We start from the raw sequence: 19,179 nt of genomic DNA, 5'->3' as shown, positions 1-19,179 counted from the left end.
ACATTTATTTCCTGGCGACACATTTTCAGACAAATTCAAAATAAAACCACAAACTTCATGCCGAGATAAGACATTGGCGAGATAAGCACAATCCGCCATGGAATTTCGAAATGAGACGGTCTCCAGAAAACATCGCCGAACCCCTCTAGATCTATCACAATGCACCGCTTCCTTTCAATAGGTAACGTATCGAATTCTTTAACCCGAATTCCATGGACTGCGTATTTGTAACACGTACGTGGCCGATTTACTAAAAGTCTCGGATCTCTATATTAATTCCTATCTCAGATCGTATAATTTTACATGTACATGACTGTTTGATGCACAGATCTTGCGTCTTTGGTAGTTATTTCATATATTTACAGTTATTCTTGGAATTTCTTGGAACCTGCCAGCTGTACTGGGTAACAAAACTTGTTTATATATTTTTCTAAGTGTTACAGAGCAAAGGAACATTACACTGTTGTTATTAGTCGGATAACGATGCTATATTTTACATCCAAGTCTGTTTACAAAGCGTCGGTAACTAACGGTCCATCTCCTATACGTTTACCGCTAGCTAGTTAACTCGCTAAATTATTGCCATTTTCATGAATATATGTTTGCCATCCACCAGTGATATATTTAAAAAGTGATCCTATGGGTTTTAGAAAAATAGAAACGAAAACCATTATATAAATGTATAAGAATTAAGGTGACTAAGTGAAATTTCCTTTCCGAAAATGTGAAGGAGCCAATCATTCTCTCACCAGAGGTCTTGCTTCACTAGCTTCTAAGCGAAGCTTGTGTAGCACGACCTCTTATGAGAGAATGGGAGTCAATCGGAAAATTATTCACCAAAACGAGAAAAATTCAGCGAGTTGGCCCACAATAAGCGTGTGTGAGATAGACCGTTGGGATTTTACAATGCTCACGAAAGGTGTACAACAGCAAAAAAAAAAAAAAAACAAACAAACAAAAAAAAAAAAACAAAAACAAAAACAAAACACCAAACCCAGTAATAAGAACTCGTGGTTTCAACGAAACGTTTTTTTTCCTTTTTCCAATGACCCTAAAATGATGTCTTTTTTCAATCAAGCGATTATTATTTGCCAATAACAAATTTATTAATATTAAATACTTGTACATTTTTAGCATTTACATGGTTATGAATACATTATGCTAACACCATATTTACATACATGTTGTTAGTGAAAATGTTTTTTCCCCACATTTTAATTAACATGTAATTTTGATTGAAAATTAAGTCATAATTATTTTATGTGACGTATTTTTAAAAATTACATCTCAATACACTGAATGATAAACTCGACTGTTCGATCTATTCACGTGAACTGTAAAGCTTGGCCCTGCCGTTTCTCTGTTTAGGGGTGCGGTGCTTGAGATGTGACTCTATCACGGAGCCCCGCCTCTGTACCCAGCTGGAGACCTGCCACAAAGGAGAGGTAACTAACCTTGTTTACTTACAAACCGTATAACTGTATCAGTTTACATTCTGATCAAGGAGAGGTAACCAGCCTTGTTTACTTACATACCGTATAACTGTATCAGTTTACATTCTGACCAAGGAGAGGTAACCAGCCTTGTTTACTTACATACCGTATAACTGTATCAGTTTACATTCTGACCAAGGAGAGGTAACCAACCTTGTTTACTTACATACCGTATAACTGTATCAGTTTACATTCTGACCAAGGAGAGGTAACCAACCTTGTTTACATACATACCGTATAACTGTATCAGTTTGCATTCTGACCAAGGAGAGGTAACCAACCTTGTTTACTTACAAACCGTATAACTGTATCAGTTTACATTCTGACCAAGGAGAGGTAACCAGCCTTGTTTACTTACATACCGTATAACTGTATCAGTTTACATTCTGACCAAGGAGAGGTAACCAGCCTTGTTTACTTACATACCGTATAACTGTATCAGTTTACATTCTGACCAAGGAGAGGTAACCAGCCTTGTTTACTTACATACCGTATAACTGTATCAGTTTACATTCTGACCAAGGAGAGGTAACCAGCCTTGTTTACTTACAAACCGTATAACTGTATCAGTTTACATTCTGACCAAGGAGAGGTAACCAGCCTTGTTTACTTACATACCGTATAACTGTATCAGTTTACATTCTGACCAAGGAGAGGTAACCAGCCTTGTTTACTTACATACCGTATAACTGTATCAGTTTACATTCTGACCAAGGAGAGGTAACCAACCTTGTTTACTTACATACCGTATAACTGTATCAGTTTACATTCTGACCAAGGAGAGGTAACCAACCTTGTTTACTTACAAACCGTATAACTGTATCAGTTTACATTCTGACCAAGGAGAGGTAACCAACCTTGTTTACTTACATACCGTATAACTGTATCAGTTTACATTCTGACCAAGGAGAGGTAACCAGCCTTGTTTACTTACATACCGTATAACTGTATCAGTTTACATTCTGACCAAGGAGAGGTAACCAGCCTTGTTTACTTACAAACCGTATAACTGTATCAGTTTACATTCTGACCAAGGAGAGGTAACCAGCCTTGTTTACTTACAAACCGTATAACTGTATCAGTTTACATTCTGACCAAGGAGAGGTAACCAGCCTTGTTTACTTACATACCGTATAACTGTATCAGTTTACATTCTGACCAAGGAGAGGTAACCAACCTTGTTTACTTACAAACCGTATAACTGTATCAGTTTACATTCTGACCAAGGAGAGGTAACCAGCCTTGTTTACTTACATACCGTATAACTGTATCAGTTTACATTCTGACAAAGGAGAGGTAACCAACCTTGTTTACTTACATACCGTATAACTGTGTCAGTTTACATTCTGACCAAGGAGAGGTAACCAGCCTTGTTTACTTACATACCGTATAACTGTGTCAGTTTACATTCTGACCAAGGAGAGGTAACCAGCCTTGTTTACTTACATACCGTATAACTGTATCAGTTTACATTCTGACCAAGGAGAGCTAACCAGCCTTGTTTACTTACATACCGTATAACTGTATCAGTTTACATTCTGACCAAGGAGAGGTAACCAACCTTGTTTATCTACAAACCGTATAAGTTTACATTCTGAACAATACTTCGCCATTTTCATAACTATGTGTACATATGAACCAGCCACGCAAAAAAATAGATAAGTTAGTAGATATAAAAGAAAAGAAATTTAAAGGCTAATAATTATTCACCCCTCAATCTATTTTTTCCTAATAAAAAAACCCCCAAATAACTAGACTTCACTGAGATGGTGACCATCCCAAAGGGCCCCGCTTTGATAAAGGACGTAGGATGAAAAGCATATGTAACTGCAAGATCACTGCACGTCCTTTTTCTAGAAAGCATTTTAAGACAAATAGGACAGAAAGAAGGAAAATGGGACTCGGACACGAATTTTACTCAAACGCTTGCTTTCAATTTACCTTGACCCTTGAAATAGAAACTTTGTTCAAGGTCACTGCACACCTTTTACCGAAAGGCACTCTGTGGATCGGGGGGGGGGGGGGGGGGGGAGAGGGGGGATGATTACTAATGAAAGGCTACAGAGCAACCGGGTGCATAACAAGCCATGCATTTCATTCATCAGATTACTACGCTTTTCTTTACTCTATCAACGCATTAAAAAAATTGCGAGTCCTTGTTGACCATGTTGCACGAAACTTCACAAGTGTTCTTGTGTTGATTTGAAGTAGTGATTTGCAATATAATATTCGAACCGGTGATCTTTGATTTTGAACAGATTATCGAATTTTTTCCCATTATAAAGTTACATTGTACATCAAATAAGAGAGATGAGTCAACAAAACCCAAGTCCAAGAGATACATGGGTTTTGTTGACTCATCTGTCCTTAGTTATTTGATGTACAATGTAAATGTATGATAGGGAATAAATGAAAACAAATTTCGACTGTTGTAGCTTTGTTGTTCATGACTACACGTACGGTGGCTCTGTTTTGTAGGTATGCGGCGTGGAGCAGAAGAGGTCGGATAACGGAGACATTTCCTATTGGACGGGATGTATCTCACCAACAGTTACGTCACCATATTTATCCAGTAACTTAACACACCACCTACTTGGGGGGGGGGAGGGTGGTGTTTCTAAATTTTTGAGTTACTACTTTAAATTTTATAGTTTTTTTTTTCAATTATTTGTATGATTGTTAAAATATCATTAGAAATAAAGATATAAATTTGGTATATTTGCAAACTAAATGTTTGCGATTGCTCGAGCTATTTTTTTGTCCGATTAGATTCTTCAAGCTAATATTAATTAAAAGGAGACAAACAAATAAATAACTTCGTAAACGATTGCCAGGTCTCTACATCTAGCACTACTGACTGAAGAGCCTGGCCGACACACGTACGGCATTCGACGCAGTTTTATTTAACGTGGGCTTACATCCATTTAAAGAAATCCATTGTTTATTTTTGTTTAATAGAGCTGCATTTCAGAGGACTCCAATACAATTGTCCCGGCCAAAAGGACCGGTTACTATGACAACGAAGTTATCTGTCGTCACTGTTGCTCCAGTGACCTATGCAACTCCAAGGGATGCGGTGCGATAGGTATATGTACACAAGGCATTCTGCAGACAAACTAAACACTCCGGGACATCCGAGCGTGATGTCATAGAGAGATAAAGTGCACATTCGAGTCTTTGAAACAGTTCTTTTTTCAACCGGCTACATTGTAAAAAAATATATACAGAAGGTTGGCGAGACATTGACATTTAGCTGTCATTGGAGTTTAATTGAATCTTAAAAGAAACATTTTTGACAGCGATGTTCGGGAATTGATATATTTAAAAAAAAATAAAAAAAATAAAAATGATAGTGTTTATATACGTTTTTATTAAAAAAAAAGAAGAGTTTAATGTTGTTCAATCACAGTATCAAAGATAACCATTGTGTCTAGTTTCTAAATGTCTACTATTTCTATGCTGTATGCTATTAATAGTACTTTTGGCCTTTATAACGCCTTTTATTGCTGGTTCTCTTATATATAGTGAATAGTATAATTGTAGATCTGACCTCTCTAGCAACCTTTTTTCAGGCTACCCGGCAGACCGTGGACCTTTGTGTTACGAGTGTAAGAACTTGGCCGATCCGAGTACCTGTCACACTATCGCCTTCTGTAACCACAATGAGGTATGTTTACTATCGTCCATGTAACCACATTGTTGAATGTTCATTATTTGTATTTTGTAACCCCAGTGAGGTATGTACACTATCGCCCTCTGTATGAGGTATGTGCACTACCATCTTTTGTAACCGCAATGACGCTTGACACTAGGGCCCTTTTAAAACAAAATGAGGTATGTTCACTAGGACCCTCTATAAACACCACGAGGTATGTACAGTAGGACCCTCAGTAACGACGATGACATATGTACACTACAGTAACCACAATGAGGTATGTACACTAGGACGCTCTGTAACCTCTGTGAGGTATGTACACCATAAGTCCCTCAGGAATCACAATGAGGTATGTACATTATCGCCTTTTGTTTGTAACCACAATGAGGTATGAACACTAGGACCCTCTATAACCACTATGAGGAATGTACACTAGGACCCTGTATAACCACAATGAGGAATGTACACTAGAACCCTAATTAACCACAATGAGGTATGTACACTATCACTTTTTGTAACCAGGACCCTCTATAAACACAATGAGGTATGTATACTAGGATCCTCTGTAACCACAATGAGGTATGTGCACTAGGACCCACTTTAACCATAATGAAGTATGTACACTAGGACTCTCTTTAACCACAATGAGGTATATACACTAAGACCCTCAATAACCACAATGAGGTATGTACACTATTGCCTTTTGTAAACCACGGTGAGGCATGTACACTATTGCCTTTTGTAAACCACAATGAGGTATGTACACTAGGACCCTCAGTAATCACAATGATGCATTTACACTAGGATCTTCAGTAACCACAATAAGGCATGCACACTAGAGCCCTTAAGTAACCACAATGAGGTAAGTATACGATCGCCTTTTGAAACTACAATGAGGTATGTACACTATCGCCCTCTTTATGAGGTATGTGCACTACCATCTTTTGTAACCACAATGAAGCTTGACACAAGGGCCCTTTGAAACCAAATTGAGGTATGTTCACTAGGACCCTCTATAAAACAAAACGAGGTATGTACACTAGGACCCTCAGTAACGACAATGAGGTATGTACACTAGGACCCTCAGTAACGACATCTATGACCTCAATAGGGTACATGTATGTACATTATTGTATGTAGACGCCTTAAATGAGAGCTGAGTATATTTATATTATTAATATTATTAGAAATTCTTCAATGATTAGATATTGATATGACAAAATAGTGCTCCCTTTTTATCGAAAAGTAATCACAATTGATACAGTTTTCTCAAATCGAATGTTGTTTTCCTTGTAGAAATGCTTCGTTGGATCAGAAGCACATTTTGGACAACTGTACTACACAACACGTTGTGAGCCTCTCCACGTAAGAATACCAAAATAAGAGTTATCTGTCCCCGTGTTTTGAGATTTTATTCAATGTTCATATAATTTCACATCACGCAAGGAATATTTTAACCAAAAACGCTGAATTTAATTTGCTGTTAAGAAGGTGTACACCAAAGATTCTTCATCCACTTTTTACTGGCAAAAATAACAGGAGAAAAAGTGACATCGCCTTTTGACATTATAACCCAGTTATCTCTCTTAGCAGAGGGGTTACTGTACCTTAAAAGTCAAATGAATTACAACTCCTTGCTGGATTTCCATAAACTCGGTAGGGAGGAAATACATGTATATGTAGTGCTCACTGCCTTTTGTTTGCATTCCTCAGGCATGCACGGCACTGGATGTGTCCTCACCCCTAGGAAAGCGAGCCCTGCCGTGTCGTCACTGCTGTACCGGGGATCTCTGTAACAGCAGCTGTAAAGTGTAGAACAGGACAGTTGGCGCCTGTATTTGGTGTTACTGGCCCTTGTTGTTTGTATCGTCACAGAAAATGTGAAAAATATGAAATTAAATCTAGAAGTCAACCTAATATTTGTAAAGTGAAGCAATCATTACGACAACATATCAGGTATGTAAGATAATGACCACGTGACTTATATATGGCAACCAAGTTCCAGAGGAGTGCTTGAAACTTGTAGTGAATACGTCGTCAGAGGAAAAAAGTGGATACAAAATCAAATTAAAAGTCAAAAGATAAAGATAAAAGCATGATATCTTCGGGAATTGGAATTTAATTTTTTTTTTAGAATAACCAACGATCAGCAAAGCAGGGAAGTTTTGGTTGAAAATTATTAATAAAGGACAAAAAGTTTTAATATATATACGAAATAATTCTATAAAACTTGATATTCTACATTCTACTCGTCAGTGGACGCATTCAACATGTTGTAGTCACAAGTATTCTGAGCCAATTAATGAGAAATAAATGGCAACACAGTCTGAGTATTTCATAGATGGGGTTGTTTATCGTTTTAATTTGAGGAAGTAAAATTAATAAGCTTCGGTAACAGGTGCTTTAAGAGATTAACGCAAAATGTAAAAACGAGTCCGGTGATGCAGTGTGAGCCAGCTATTAGATAATATTATACAGTCGATCGGATCAGCTACAGGATCAGCTACAGTCGATAGGATACAGGATCGAGGTGCCCGTATTTTCAGTGCAAGCCTTTAGTAGTGCCAGCTAAAACCTGTAGCTATACAGGAAAATTCGGGTTGACAGACGCTAATGCTACATTTTCCTAAACTAATTTTGCCCAGTATCTGGACTTAATAACCTAAATATTTTTTTGCGGGAATGATCATACCAATACTAAGTAGATTCTTCAGAAATTGTTTTTAATGATCACAAGCCCAACAAGACATGCACAGGAAGTGAAGTTTGTTAAAAGCTAAAATATATTCTCTCGGCCAGAATGTCAATTTTACATAATTTTCTGTTGGTTGCTGTGCATTTATTTAGGAGAATATTTGACAAAAGTAAAGACAATTATTCCGTTGTAACATGTCTAGAAAATTCCAAATTTTTTCACCTTAAGCCGTTTCAACAGGCCTTTAACAGATAGTTTAGAAACGGTCTGCCAACCCGGCTGTTCCCGTGGAAACAGACTTTTATTGCGTACAGCTAAGTCAGTAACCCTTGTTCCGCACATGCGCCTCAGTACCTACTTACAGAACATTAGTACACCTGATGTAATCCTGATATACACACTCGTCTAAAATCTGACAGACTCTACATGCCTATACAGAAGAAAGAGCTTAAATAATATAGTGGAGTATAAATTGAAAGCATTTATGAAGTTGTTAATAGTATCGGTGTACATTAATTTTATATGTTTTTAATGTAAATGCTCCCTGCGGGTCCTTAACTGTTGAAAAAACATAAATAAATAGGACAACTGTCTTCGGACAAGTACTACACGTACTCTCTCAACTTTAAAGTGTACCAAAAATCACTCACATTATACCCCAAAGTTTATATTCTTTTATTTATTAAACCTTTTTCAACCTTTACCTTATTCTCAACAGTTTGAAATCCCATTGTCCTTTTGATCTTGTTTCTCAATTTATAAAAAGATACAATCCTTTTAAATCTCTACCTTTACGAAGAATATTGACATATAATAGATAGAAGAGGAATTTCATTGACTGCTGGCTCCAATAAAAACCTAGCAAATCACAGAAGCGCCGTCGACTTTATTAGGAGATTCAAGGTATCCCGGAATTGTTTGACCAGATTAGGGACACCATAAAACTCTTCTTCAATATCAAAACGGTTTTTAATGAAACATTTAATAAACTCGCCTCGATCAAGATGTCTTGTTTAGACTGCTGTGAAATTTGATGGTTCTCTTTGCGTTGTTGTAAAGTGCATACATGTCAATGAAGATGAAGAATTTTGAAAGTTGTTGTTTGCGTTCCACTTTAATAGGGTGAACATTTTTGGTTATTAATAATAACTTATTAAAAAATGGTACTAGTATCTTGCATTTATTGAGTTTTGAAAGATCTTTTGAGCCAAAAGATATATTACTATCTCGAAGTGATGTATATGTATTAGTAAGTAAAAGAATCGCCATAAATCTATTGATATACAATCAGGAAGTTAATTTATTTTCAGGCAAAACAGATTTTATCCAGATATTGTATCCGTTGACCCCAAAGTTTCTTATTTAAAACTTATTTCAATAAGTGATGTTATTGTTTAAAATGTACGTATACTTCATTGGTAGGGGAAATATTGAAAAAGGGAGTTCTTATATAATAAGAAACGTATCGCTCTGAGAGGCTGAGGAGGTTAATATGACAGTTTATCGACAGTTTACTGTATTGAGTTAACATACAAATCAATTCTCTTACTAGTCGGTCTTAAGTTTTCTGTAATGGGTTAAGAGATATGGTTCATTTGCCGGTAATTCTACAGGTGATCTGTTAGATAAGTTGTTAAAATAATTAAAAAACTTCATTTGATTTCCAGGGTACAGCTGTTGCACACCTTTGCTAGCCAAGGGTTTTCGCTCTTGTCCGCTCCCCATAAACAGCGGAGTTGACAGAAAACTCTTGGCTAGCGAATATGCTATTGCACTGTACTGGGTAAAAATTAAGTATTGGATACATGAAGCACGCTTAATTTAATGAATTAGTATTTCATTCAAGTATATGTAAATATGCCATGTTGTAAATTTTGAAAATACTGGGTGGATTTTAATTCAAAATTTACACTATGACAAATACATTGAATTGGACCAAACAGCAGGCTTGATGCTTATATATACACTGTATATTCTCTCCTAAACACACTTTATGGCAATGTTGTGAAATAGTTGTGTTCAAATAATATATTTAACAGTACCTTAAGCCGAAGAGAGGATCAACACTTCAGACTTATTTATCAACACCATTACACAGAGGTTATTACTCAATATTTACATTCACTTTCTTTCCCCCTATTAATTGCATTGATAGATTTGATTGATATCTACGCATAACACAGAAGACCCAATCACCAAATCTGGTGCGTATGAATACATTCAGTCTTCCTTAAGAACATGACTGACTCTCCTCCCGACTTCAAACCGGATCACGACCTGATATTATACTTGGGCTGATTAATATTTCATGGATGTAAATATTTTTTAAGATTTATATGAATTTAATTGATTGTTTTCTTAGTGTACCAAAAATAAATTCATCAAATTACAGAATGAGAAATAAAATTGTGATATTAAAATTTAAAACGCTGTGCACTATTTTTTGTCAGCATGATTCGGCTGTTCCAATTGCTCTTCCGTTAATTGCGCATTACTCGTTGAATAAGGCCGAGATTTTTTAAAATAAATCATATTTGCGGAAAGAGAACAAATGTTAAAAAACGTAAATATAAGCATTGAATCATTATTTTTTGAAAGATGTGGTCTCATAACTGCAACGGTATGTGCAAACAAATTTTCATAACGCGCTAGCGCGCGTTATTCAATTTGTATGCACACACCGTTGCAGTTATGAGACCACATCTTTCAAAAAATAATGATTCAATGCTTAATTAAAACATCTAATACATTGTAGCTGGTAGGACATTTCTTTTCACCACGGGTTCTGTCATTTTTTCTGTAACGATTGCTTTAATCATATCCGTCTGAAACACTAAAGACATCTATTGTTTAAATATATATAATTACAATAATAAATAAATATCTGTTTCAAAACATCTGTAATCTAATAGAAATGTTCTCAAGGAATAAAACATGAACAAAGGTTAGCAGTTGAGTCCCTTACGAATCGGCTGATTCCGAACATCCTTGCATGTTTTTAAACTAATGATTTCTTTAAGTGAATAGTTGTTAACATTGAGACATATGTATAAACACTTCATCTCTTCTTTGGACACTTTTTATGTTGTGCGATTACTTTAAACTGCCAAAAACTAAGGCCCGGGGTTTGGGATTGATACGTTTATTTGAGATATTTACTCACAATTATTTGACGTAGATAATTCAACTTAAAAGATTGGGAGTATCTTTACTGAAGGTCAAATAAAACAAAACTTTAGTGGTAGTTTATCTCTCTCTCTCTCTCTCTCTCTCTCTCTCTCTCTCTTTATCAACGATGGTGATTGAATACTTTGAGCAAAATGTGCGGAAAAAAACATTTCGGAAAATCGTGATGAAATATTCCATAACAGTCAACTTGCGTTAGAAGTCATGCCTTTTATTAACTCCACAGATGGCTTTTGTAAGCACAGGAATTGATTGGAAAGGAAATATCAGAAAGACCAGCTAGACACTGGGATAAAATCCCATCATCATGTCACGACACGTGGTGCCTGATTAATGGAGAGCCAAACAGAATCTCGACCCCGACTTTATGAGATGAACTCGGATCGGTAAACTTTCGTTATCTGTCGCAGTGGATAAAACAAGAGTGTTTAAGAGTCTACAGATATGTCCTCTATAGTCCGGGGGATATCGGCGTGGGGAGTCAGAGATACTGTGTGACGAGACAATAGACCAGGGTGCCAGCAATGAGGGGCTCTATTTTCCTGTGGGTCACTCTTTTCCCTGTGACCAAGGGGTTCCTGACTCGTTTCGCATGTAATTTGGGAACGGAATGTACGACAGACGTAAGTGTTCATTTCTAAGTTGACACACAGATAAGAAATGACCGCTCTATTTCTCGTAAACTACGCTTAAGCAAACGTGCAACGGTTTCATTTCGGATCAATTAAAAACGTGTCATTCCGTAACTAAAGGTGAAAACGTCCCAATTAAACATTTTTCTAAAGTTTCATGCATTAAAGGGACATTTCATCCATATTATGATGGTATTTACATGTATGTTATCTAAGGAATACACGATGTACCCATCTTTGTTTTTTACAAAGTCCAATAAAGAAACCAAACTTAAATTCAAATAAAGTCATAGAGCAATATCTCTAAACATGAAATTTGTTTTTGATACTTTTCTTTTGCGGCATTGCCTCCAATATGAAATAAATTTTTTAACATAGAAAATGTTTATTTTGCTTTCAGAGCAATTCACTTAACAACCAAATTAAGTTGCTTCTCCGTCTTATTCTAAATAGAATAACCCTTTTTAAAAAATTTAAAGCGAGATTTGATATGACTTCATAATAATATGGTTTCCTACCCCTATTTCACAACTTGCCGTTTGAGTACTCGTAAGTATTTTTTAAATCATGTTATTTGTGGATAGAATGTGCATCTGTTCCATTTGGCATTTTCTAGAGAAGGAAGGCGGTCGAAAAGAAAAACACATATTTTGCTTTGATATAAGAGATCAAGCAAAAGTCAGTATAATTTTAACAATTCTATATCCTTCAGCCTCCATGTTGCTCACGTAAAAACTCACGCTTTGTTTGGTGTTTTTTATGTCAGTTTTCTTATTTGTTATTCAAAAATGAATGTTGTCATCATTAACTAGTCTTATTGAAAACTTTAACTCAAATGATAGAGTGGAATATCATTTTGTACTAGTAGTTTATTTCTATTTATGTGCAGAGCGAACTAAAACATTGCAAGATTAACCAACAACACATGTTGGACGATGAGGAATGTACGTATTTTTTTACATCGATTCTCAAAAAAGAGATGCATACTTTTCATTAAATAAATCCATCCATTTTAAAAATTGTTGACATTTTGTATCTTTTTTTATAGCTATATGGGAATGGACGAACAAATTAGGACCATCAGAACCTACGGCGTTACGGTATTCAGTCAACCGGAACGGTGACGTCACTGATTTTACGCTTCAGTGGAGAGGACCAGATGATTGTAAGTCAGTTCTATGAAATATGAAGTGGTAATTTGAAAATATAATTATCATTATCAACTGTGTATTAATAAAGAACTGTATGTGCTATAGGGATGAGATTCTATGCATGTTGGCGATAAGGTTGCTACTCCAGACATCAAGAGAAACAACTGCCTTAGATCGTGACCGTAGTCGACTTCAATGTTATTTACAGGACTACATGTTTGTGGATTACATCCAATATTAACGATTTTGCTCTCTATTCACACGTTGTACAACCGATGCAACCAAATTATGAAACTCATTTCAGTGTGTGCTATTCAGACTAGATTAATTAGTTTTAAGCATTTTACAAGTGGTCCATCAATATTGTTACGTAACGTTTACGTCACTTGTTCCACTGTAGCACTGGTTTCTAATCTGAATTTTACAGAGATATTTCACACAAATGTTTACTTTGCTCTTTTTGTGAACACCCCTCCCCACTTTAATTTATGCACTCTTTGGTGTCATTTTACGTTTGGGAATATACATGTATTTGTATGCATGTGTATATTAAATGTATAAATTCTATGGTTCACATACGTCCGTTTAGATCAGTTCATAATGAAGTCACGCTCTTTATTTTAAAGTATTTTGTGGTATTTTTTTCTGTTTGAAAAAATAAAATAAAATAAGAAGCTTCTGTAATTCTCTGTAAAATCAGTATTAAGTTAATATCTTTAAAGAATGCATTGGTAATTCTAACATTAATTCATTCTTGCAATTTGGTCTAGATTTGGCCCCAAAGCCATGCAGCTAAGACAAGCTGAAAAGTCTCAGTCTCGCTTTTAAAAAAGAAAAATATTCTATGGTAGTATAATGAGACTATGATCATATGTGAGCTCAATTATGGCCACAAGGATGTTTAACATTTAGAGAAAACTTAAGATAATCATTAGTACGTAATTTTTTCGTCATTTTTGTAGCCTCAGTCCGAGATCTGCTTGGCTTTCAGATCGAGTTTGAGGATGGGGATGTCTTTCATAATTTCGTTATGGACCTCAGAGAAAATAACTTAATCTTCAATATGGGAAACGCAACGGTATTTTTGCAAATTGAAGATTAAAAAAGTCTAGTACATATGTATGCTATAATGTATAATTATTTGTACTATCAGTCATTTGCATTTTTCACAATAACCGCAAGAAAATTTAGCAGAGAGAGAGAGAGAGAAAGAGAGAGAGAGAGAATATTAAATTTATGAAGTTGTCTCTTGCAGAAGATAACATATCAGCTGACGTGTCACTATAACAACCCATTCTCGAAAGCTGTCCATCTTCGAGTGTACGTCACTAGTCTACCGAAGTCAATCAACCTTGACCTTACAGACAAGGTCATCAGAGACAATATCTCCATTTTCATTCCGAAATGTAAGTTTTTTTTTTTGTTTTATTTTTTTTTCCATTTTCACAATCACATATGCTTTTAAACAATGTAATACATAAGGATTGTTTGGCATTCTCACTTTCACACTCTTTCTCTCCCTTTCACACTGCATTCTCTTCAAAGCAAACAAAAAGGAAGAACAATGTATATAAATAAATAGATCAGTTGTTTACCGAGATGTAAGTTAGGTGTCCGTCCAAGACTGCTTTGATTTCCTTTTCTAATATTTAAAATGATCATGTTGAAAACTGTACTATAGAGAAACGGCGCCGCACTATAGAAAAACGGCGCCGCACTGTTTGTGTCATTAATGGAGTAGAAAAAACGTACTTCTTTTTTGCTTAAAACTGAACATGACTTGTAAATAAGCACCAGTACTGGGGTATTAACTTTTTTAAGTTCGTTACACCCCCTGTTGCACACCTTTTTGTCATTTCCGTGTATATGCCTTGACCTTTTGTTGTTCATTTTTCTCCTGACTTTAAATCAAGTGCGTAAAATTTGATAATTTCATCACAACCAAGACACGCCGATATAAGACCTACGTCCACAAAGATGTGATATATACAGCGAAATGCATTAAACTCGTTTGGTGGATCGACACACCAATATGTACATGTAGGTATTTTTATCACTCTGTTTGCTGGTTGATAAAAAACACCTTTTGTTAACTTCAGCAACTAACCAGCAAATGATTTGCAGCATTATTATATGTTACTGAGATTGATCAAAAGCTTCAATTACACGCATAAATATATAATTATGAATTATTTCATTTATGATATAGTTCTCTCATTTTAGACACATTCCCGAACCCTTCCAGGAAGTTACCAACTACACGGGTGTCGCAGCCGGCTAAGGTTACAGAGGAGGGACCGGGGGTTATTCCATTCGTTATCATAGCAGTTGTCATTGTGATCATATCGTCCGTAGGAATTCCAGTCTACCTTAAGTTAAAAGGTAGTGGTTGCATTTTGTAAGATATTAAACTCTCGATAATAATCGTTCATTTATTTTTTTCCCAATCTACTTGAATTTATTTTTTAGCGATGGACTCATGTTTGAGGAAACGCGGAGTGAAGGCAGTTCGGAACAACAGCCTGGCAACCAAAGGTAAGTGTGTTTTATCTTATAATAAACAACAAGATTCTATATCATTGTAGAAAATAATATTGAAGAAAGGGAAATTTTCGAAGATTAAATCATATGAATTTAGCAAGCATTTATCTTCTGTTTAAGATAATTAAAGAACATGTAATCGTAATTGAAATAAACATAATGATTGTTTTTGATGTTTTCAAATCCAATTTTAATTACGATGGAATAGCGCAACAATTTAAAAAAAAACAACAACCATGCTCTCAAATTACGCAAAACCGGACCTTTTTGATACTATGTAATAATCTTATGATATATTCAACCTTTTACAGAACAGTTACAGGATCCGATAGTAGATGAGAAATATACGGAAGTCAAAACATCTACCTATTCACGTGACGACACACAGAAAAAATGGTGCCAGGAAGTCTGTGTGCCCTTCATCGTTGAATGTGAGACTATGACGTCACTTCCGCAGTGTGCACCTTGCTTTCATCACATGGACAGTTACGATTCCGGATTTCATTCGGATTATCAGGTGTTGTACGCCGAACCTCAGGACTATAAAGAAGACATTAGATCGGAAAAACAACCAACTGGAGATGGCAAAATGAAGGAGCATGATATAGAGTGTGAACGGTTACCATGGTTTCATGCCCCTCTATCAGAGAGTCCATCTTTGACTTCTGTACAGACAGAGGATCTAGAAGAAGAAATCCTCCGGATAAATAAATTCCTCACCACACACGAAGACAAGGGGTGAGAGACAAATGGAGCCCAAAACTGTTCTCATTTCTCCGTTTCCTTTGCCCGCACATTAAGAGGCCAGGGGATGTGTTCTAAGATTCCCGCCAAAACCTAAACATTGCCTTCCGGCGAAATCTCCGGACACAAATTATGTTTATATTGTGTATCCTAAAGTTTCCGCTGTGAATTACGTCACAGTGACAGGTGAACTGATCAGGTCACAGTTGTGAGGAGGAACGATGTTTCCGTGTGATATTGTGAACGGATTGATCTTGATAGAAAGGTTAACGTACAACTTCAGCAGCAACACTGTTACACCTTAAAACGGACTTAGTTGTGTCTGCTTGTTTCCGTTCTGTATCCAAGTACATATGTAACTGTAGGAAATTTATATTTATTTTATTTAATAAAGAATTTTTGCTAAATAATTGATAAATTATGAAGATTTATTTTTATGTACACACATGTGTGAATGGAAATTGTATTATTTCCATTTGGCGATTTCGAAGTTTGCGAAACTACGCAAAAATAAAGATTATTATGAAAATTAAAGCATTAAACACTATCTTATCAAATAGTTTCTGATTTCGATTATTTCTTACAGTGAAGACTTATTCCTCAGCAATTTGTTTAATATTTGTGTTGCCATTGTTTTTTTTTAGGCCGAGCAACGCTTGAAAGATAGAAAATGCAAATAGTTAGTTCGCTCAATCTACTTTTTATAAGCCAAAGTTTATTGTATCGGTTATTTGTGTCTAAATGGATATACAAACCATACAGTAACTTAATAATTTCAAGAATGAAAAATAGTATTCAAGTGAAATTCTCGTTAGATACATCATAATAATCTAACACCTATTATAATGTGGCGTATTTTCAACCAAAAAGTTTCTAGATCATTTTCGAAAGAAACTACTATAAAAAATAAAAGATAAGATTGAAAACCTTGGGATTTTAACTTTTACCCGATCCTGTCACTACTTGCAAAGAACCTTATATGTAGGCGAAATCGAAATCTATGGTGTTTAAAATTATGAAAGACGAAAGGTAAATTCACCTTTCAGAATAATGAGTTAAAACTAGATATTTGGAGAGTGGTATTTTAAAAGCAAATCTGCGTAAAACAATCGGAAATTGAGAAATACCGATGTGTAAAGAAACAAGGAGGTAAGCAGTGTTAAGTAACTCGTGTATTATACTTTTTATCGCAAATAGGAATTGCCGACCAAGAAAACAATGAATCACAAGTGGCACTGTGTCAGTGTACGATTCGTGGCGGCTGTCGTTCTACAAGCCAATATATTAAAAGAAAGATAATACAATGTGAAGACTCAAGGCCTGTCTTAATTTTTATTTTCAACAATCGTAATATATTATCTTTTCGTCATATTATTGAAATTTGTTGTGCTTTAAATTATTGTACATTCAGATTTTCCGCCAAATATATGCGTTATTTTACGTACAAAAACGTCACAATATCCAAGGGTTGTAATAACGTCACGATAAACATTCAAAATGCACACTACTGAAACTTGTTGGACACGGTCTGGATTCGAATACTGCAGCGAGAACGAGGTGTGCTGTAGTTCCGGGTTCTATGAGTATTGTTGTTGGGACGGTACTGTGGATTCTGGCGTAGATTTTGGCGTCATCGCTGCTATAGTCCTCTCTCTCATGTTCGTCACGTTTATAACGTTGTTGGTTATCAAATGTGTGTGTTGTAAAAGCAGAGGACAGCCTGGCCGAGTCACAGGTGAGATCAGTCGCCCGCGTCTTATGGAATATAAGTACCAATATGTAATTATAACGCAATCCATTTTATATAATGATTAAAGTCTATTGCTGGTAATGAACATTCTTGAATATTTCCTCAACGATGTCGTACTTAATTCCTATACAATATAAGAAACTTATAATTATGTGAATTAAGATTATCATAGCATTGTCTTACCGTCGAAACTGAGATGTGTTCAGCAGAGAGAGTGCTCGCGAGCGATCGCCAAAATTTGTGTTTCGGGTATAGGGAATTTTGGCGAGCGCTCGCTCTGTTGAATACGCCTCTGGTAGATGCAATCAGCATCAATATTCCATCAGAAAGACGCTTATGTACTTTAGAGATAGAAGATGAATATATGTTATTTTATATTGAAATGTTCCTTTTATTGTATCTTAAGAGAAAAGTTCCTACAGAATTTTACTATGTAAAACTCCTCTTTGCCTTTTTTAAGGGACCCGTTCACATTTATATTAATATGTTTATATTAATTGTTTTGTACATGCATATGAGCTGTATTGCTGTTGACCAAGAATTGAGAACTTATATTCTAGGTAGAGTACCCCGGGTCTTCAGTAACAGGACGCATCCTACCGTGCACGTTAACCCCAATTACAACACCGTGCCCCCAGCAGCAGCTGTAAGGGAACGCGTGTCAGGGGGGCAGGTGTTTGTCTCTCCGCCAATCAAATCACCTCAACCCGACCAACGTTGGCCAGGAGCCCCTCCACCGTACCCGGGGAGCCAACCCACCTACGGGGCACACAACACGAACCAAGGTCATACCCAGCCCCACCCTCCCTATCCCTTACCCAACCACCCCACCCCACCATACGGACCACACGGACCAGCCCAACAATTAGCGCCTCCCCTGGGGTTTGACCAGATGGTGCCTGCACCACACAGAGAGATGGCTCCACCACCAGGCGGCGTGCATGGAAACGTTCCTCCTCCGTTTGATTACATCCCACCGAAGTGTGATCTGTATAGATAAATCTTGAGGAAAATGTGTAAATATTAAAATATTTTTATCTGTATTTTTAATTGTTGTGTCTGTCTCATGTTACGTTATGTTTTACTTTTATGATATGAACTGGTCTAGAGGTTTTTTTTTTGGGGGGGGGGGGGGTTCGAGGGTGAGGCCTGCAACCTCTTTGGAAATTTCAATTTTATTTATTAGAAAATTCATAAAGTAAAATTACTAAAAATAAGTTTAGGAACCTATCCATCCCCCCGCAAGGAAATTATTCCTCGGACCCCCCCCCCCCCCCCCCTCCAGCCTGGGAAAATATTTCCAGATTAATGACGGTATGTTGCCATCAATAT

The 19,179-nt window shown here is 36.2% G+C and overlaps 2 protein-coding genes, 1 long non-coding RNA gene and 1 other non-coding gene across 5 annotated transcripts; 3 read left to right on the top strand and 1 right to left on the bottom strand.

Moving 5' to 3' along the window:
* The first annotated feature begins 65 nt into the window (after positions 1 to 65).
* LOC105333846 (uncharacterized) lies at positions 66 to 7,060 on the top strand. Its single transcript, XM_011437052.4, has 8 exons — positions 66 to 181; positions 366 to 404; positions 1,369 to 1,445; positions 3,972 to 4,043; positions 4,452 to 4,578; positions 5,066 to 5,160; positions 6,445 to 6,513; positions 6,862 to 7,060. The coding sequence occupies exons 1-8, from the start codon at positions 160 to 162 to the stop codon at positions 6,961 to 6,963; spliced, it is 603 nt and encodes a 200-aa protein (XP_011435354.1). The 5' UTR covers positions 66 to 159; the 3' UTR covers positions 6,964 to 7,060.
* A 3,817-nt stretch (positions 7,061 to 10,877) lies between these two features.
* Positions 10,878 to 16,605, top strand: LOC105333847 (uncharacterized). Of its 2 annotated transcripts, XM_034449094.2 has the most exons (8): positions 10,879 to 11,652; positions 12,551 to 12,605; positions 12,710 to 12,826; positions 13,775 to 13,890; positions 14,068 to 14,218; positions 15,036 to 15,194; positions 15,282 to 15,347; positions 15,665 to 16,603. In XM_034449094.2, the coding sequence occupies exons 1-8, from the start codon at positions 11,554 to 11,556 to the stop codon at positions 16,093 to 16,095; spliced, it is 1,194 nt and encodes a 397-aa protein (XP_034304985.2). In that variant the 5' UTR covers positions 10,879 to 11,553; the 3' UTR covers positions 16,096 to 16,603. The 2 variants fall into 2 exon arrangements, with proteins under 2 accessions (XP_065936983.1, XP_034304985.2); XM_066080911.1 differs by lacking the exon at positions 12,551 to 12,605 and having other exon boundaries at positions 10,878 to 11,652; positions 15,665 to 16,605.
* A 970-nt stretch (positions 16,606 to 17,575) lies between these two features.
* LOC105333848 (uncharacterized) lies at positions 17,576 to 18,890 on the top strand. The gene is made up of 2 exons (XR_010712639.1): positions 17,576 to 17,832; positions 18,408 to 18,890. It is a non-coding gene; the product is annotated as an uncharacterized protein (transcript).
* On the bottom strand, positions 17,620 to 18,411 carry LOC136274350 (uncharacterized). Its single transcript, XR_010712641.1, has 2 exons — positions 18,031 to 18,411; positions 17,620 to 17,852 (listed from the first exon to the last, which is right to left on the bottom strand). It is a non-coding gene; the product is annotated as an uncharacterized lncRNA (long non-coding RNA).
* Positions 18,891 to 19,179: the final 289 nt, after the last annotated feature.

This window comes from Magallana gigas, chromosome 4 (genome assembly GCF_963853765.1).
Source record: "Magallana gigas chromosome 4, xbMagGiga1.1, whole genome shotgun sequence".
Lineage (NCBI taxonomy): Eukaryota > Metazoa > Mollusca > Bivalvia > Ostreida > Ostreidae > Magallana > Magallana gigas.
The sequence above is the reverse complement of the archived record's forward strand: the minus strand, read 5'-3'. Positions and strand labels throughout refer to the sequence as shown.

Excerpts from the sequence above, each read along its gene's own strand:
- LOC105333846 (XM_011437052.4), top strand. The coding sequence starts at position 160 with ATGCACCGCTTCCTTTCAATAG. Across the intron at positions 182-365 it reads GCACCGCTTCCTTTCAATAG|TTATTCTTGGAATTTCTTGG; the intron begins GTAACGTATCGA and ends ATATATTTACAG. Across the intron at positions 1,446-3,971 it reads AGACCTGCCACAAAGGAGAG|GTATGCGGCGTGGAGCAGAA; the intron begins GTAACTAACCTT and ends TCTGTTTTGTAG.
- LOC105333847 (XM_034449094.2), top strand. The coding sequence starts at position 11,554 with ATGAGGGGCTCTATTTTCCTGTGGGTCACTCTTTTCCCTGTGACCAAG. Across the intron at positions 12,827-13,774 it reads GTGGAGAGGACCAGATGATT|CCTCAGTCCGAGATCTGCTT; the intron begins GTAAGTCAGTTC and ends TCATTTTTGTAG. Across the intron at positions 14,219-15,035 it reads CTCCATTTTCATTCCGAAAT|ACACATTCCCGAACCCTTCC; the intron begins GTAAGTTTTTTT and ends CTCTCATTTTAG.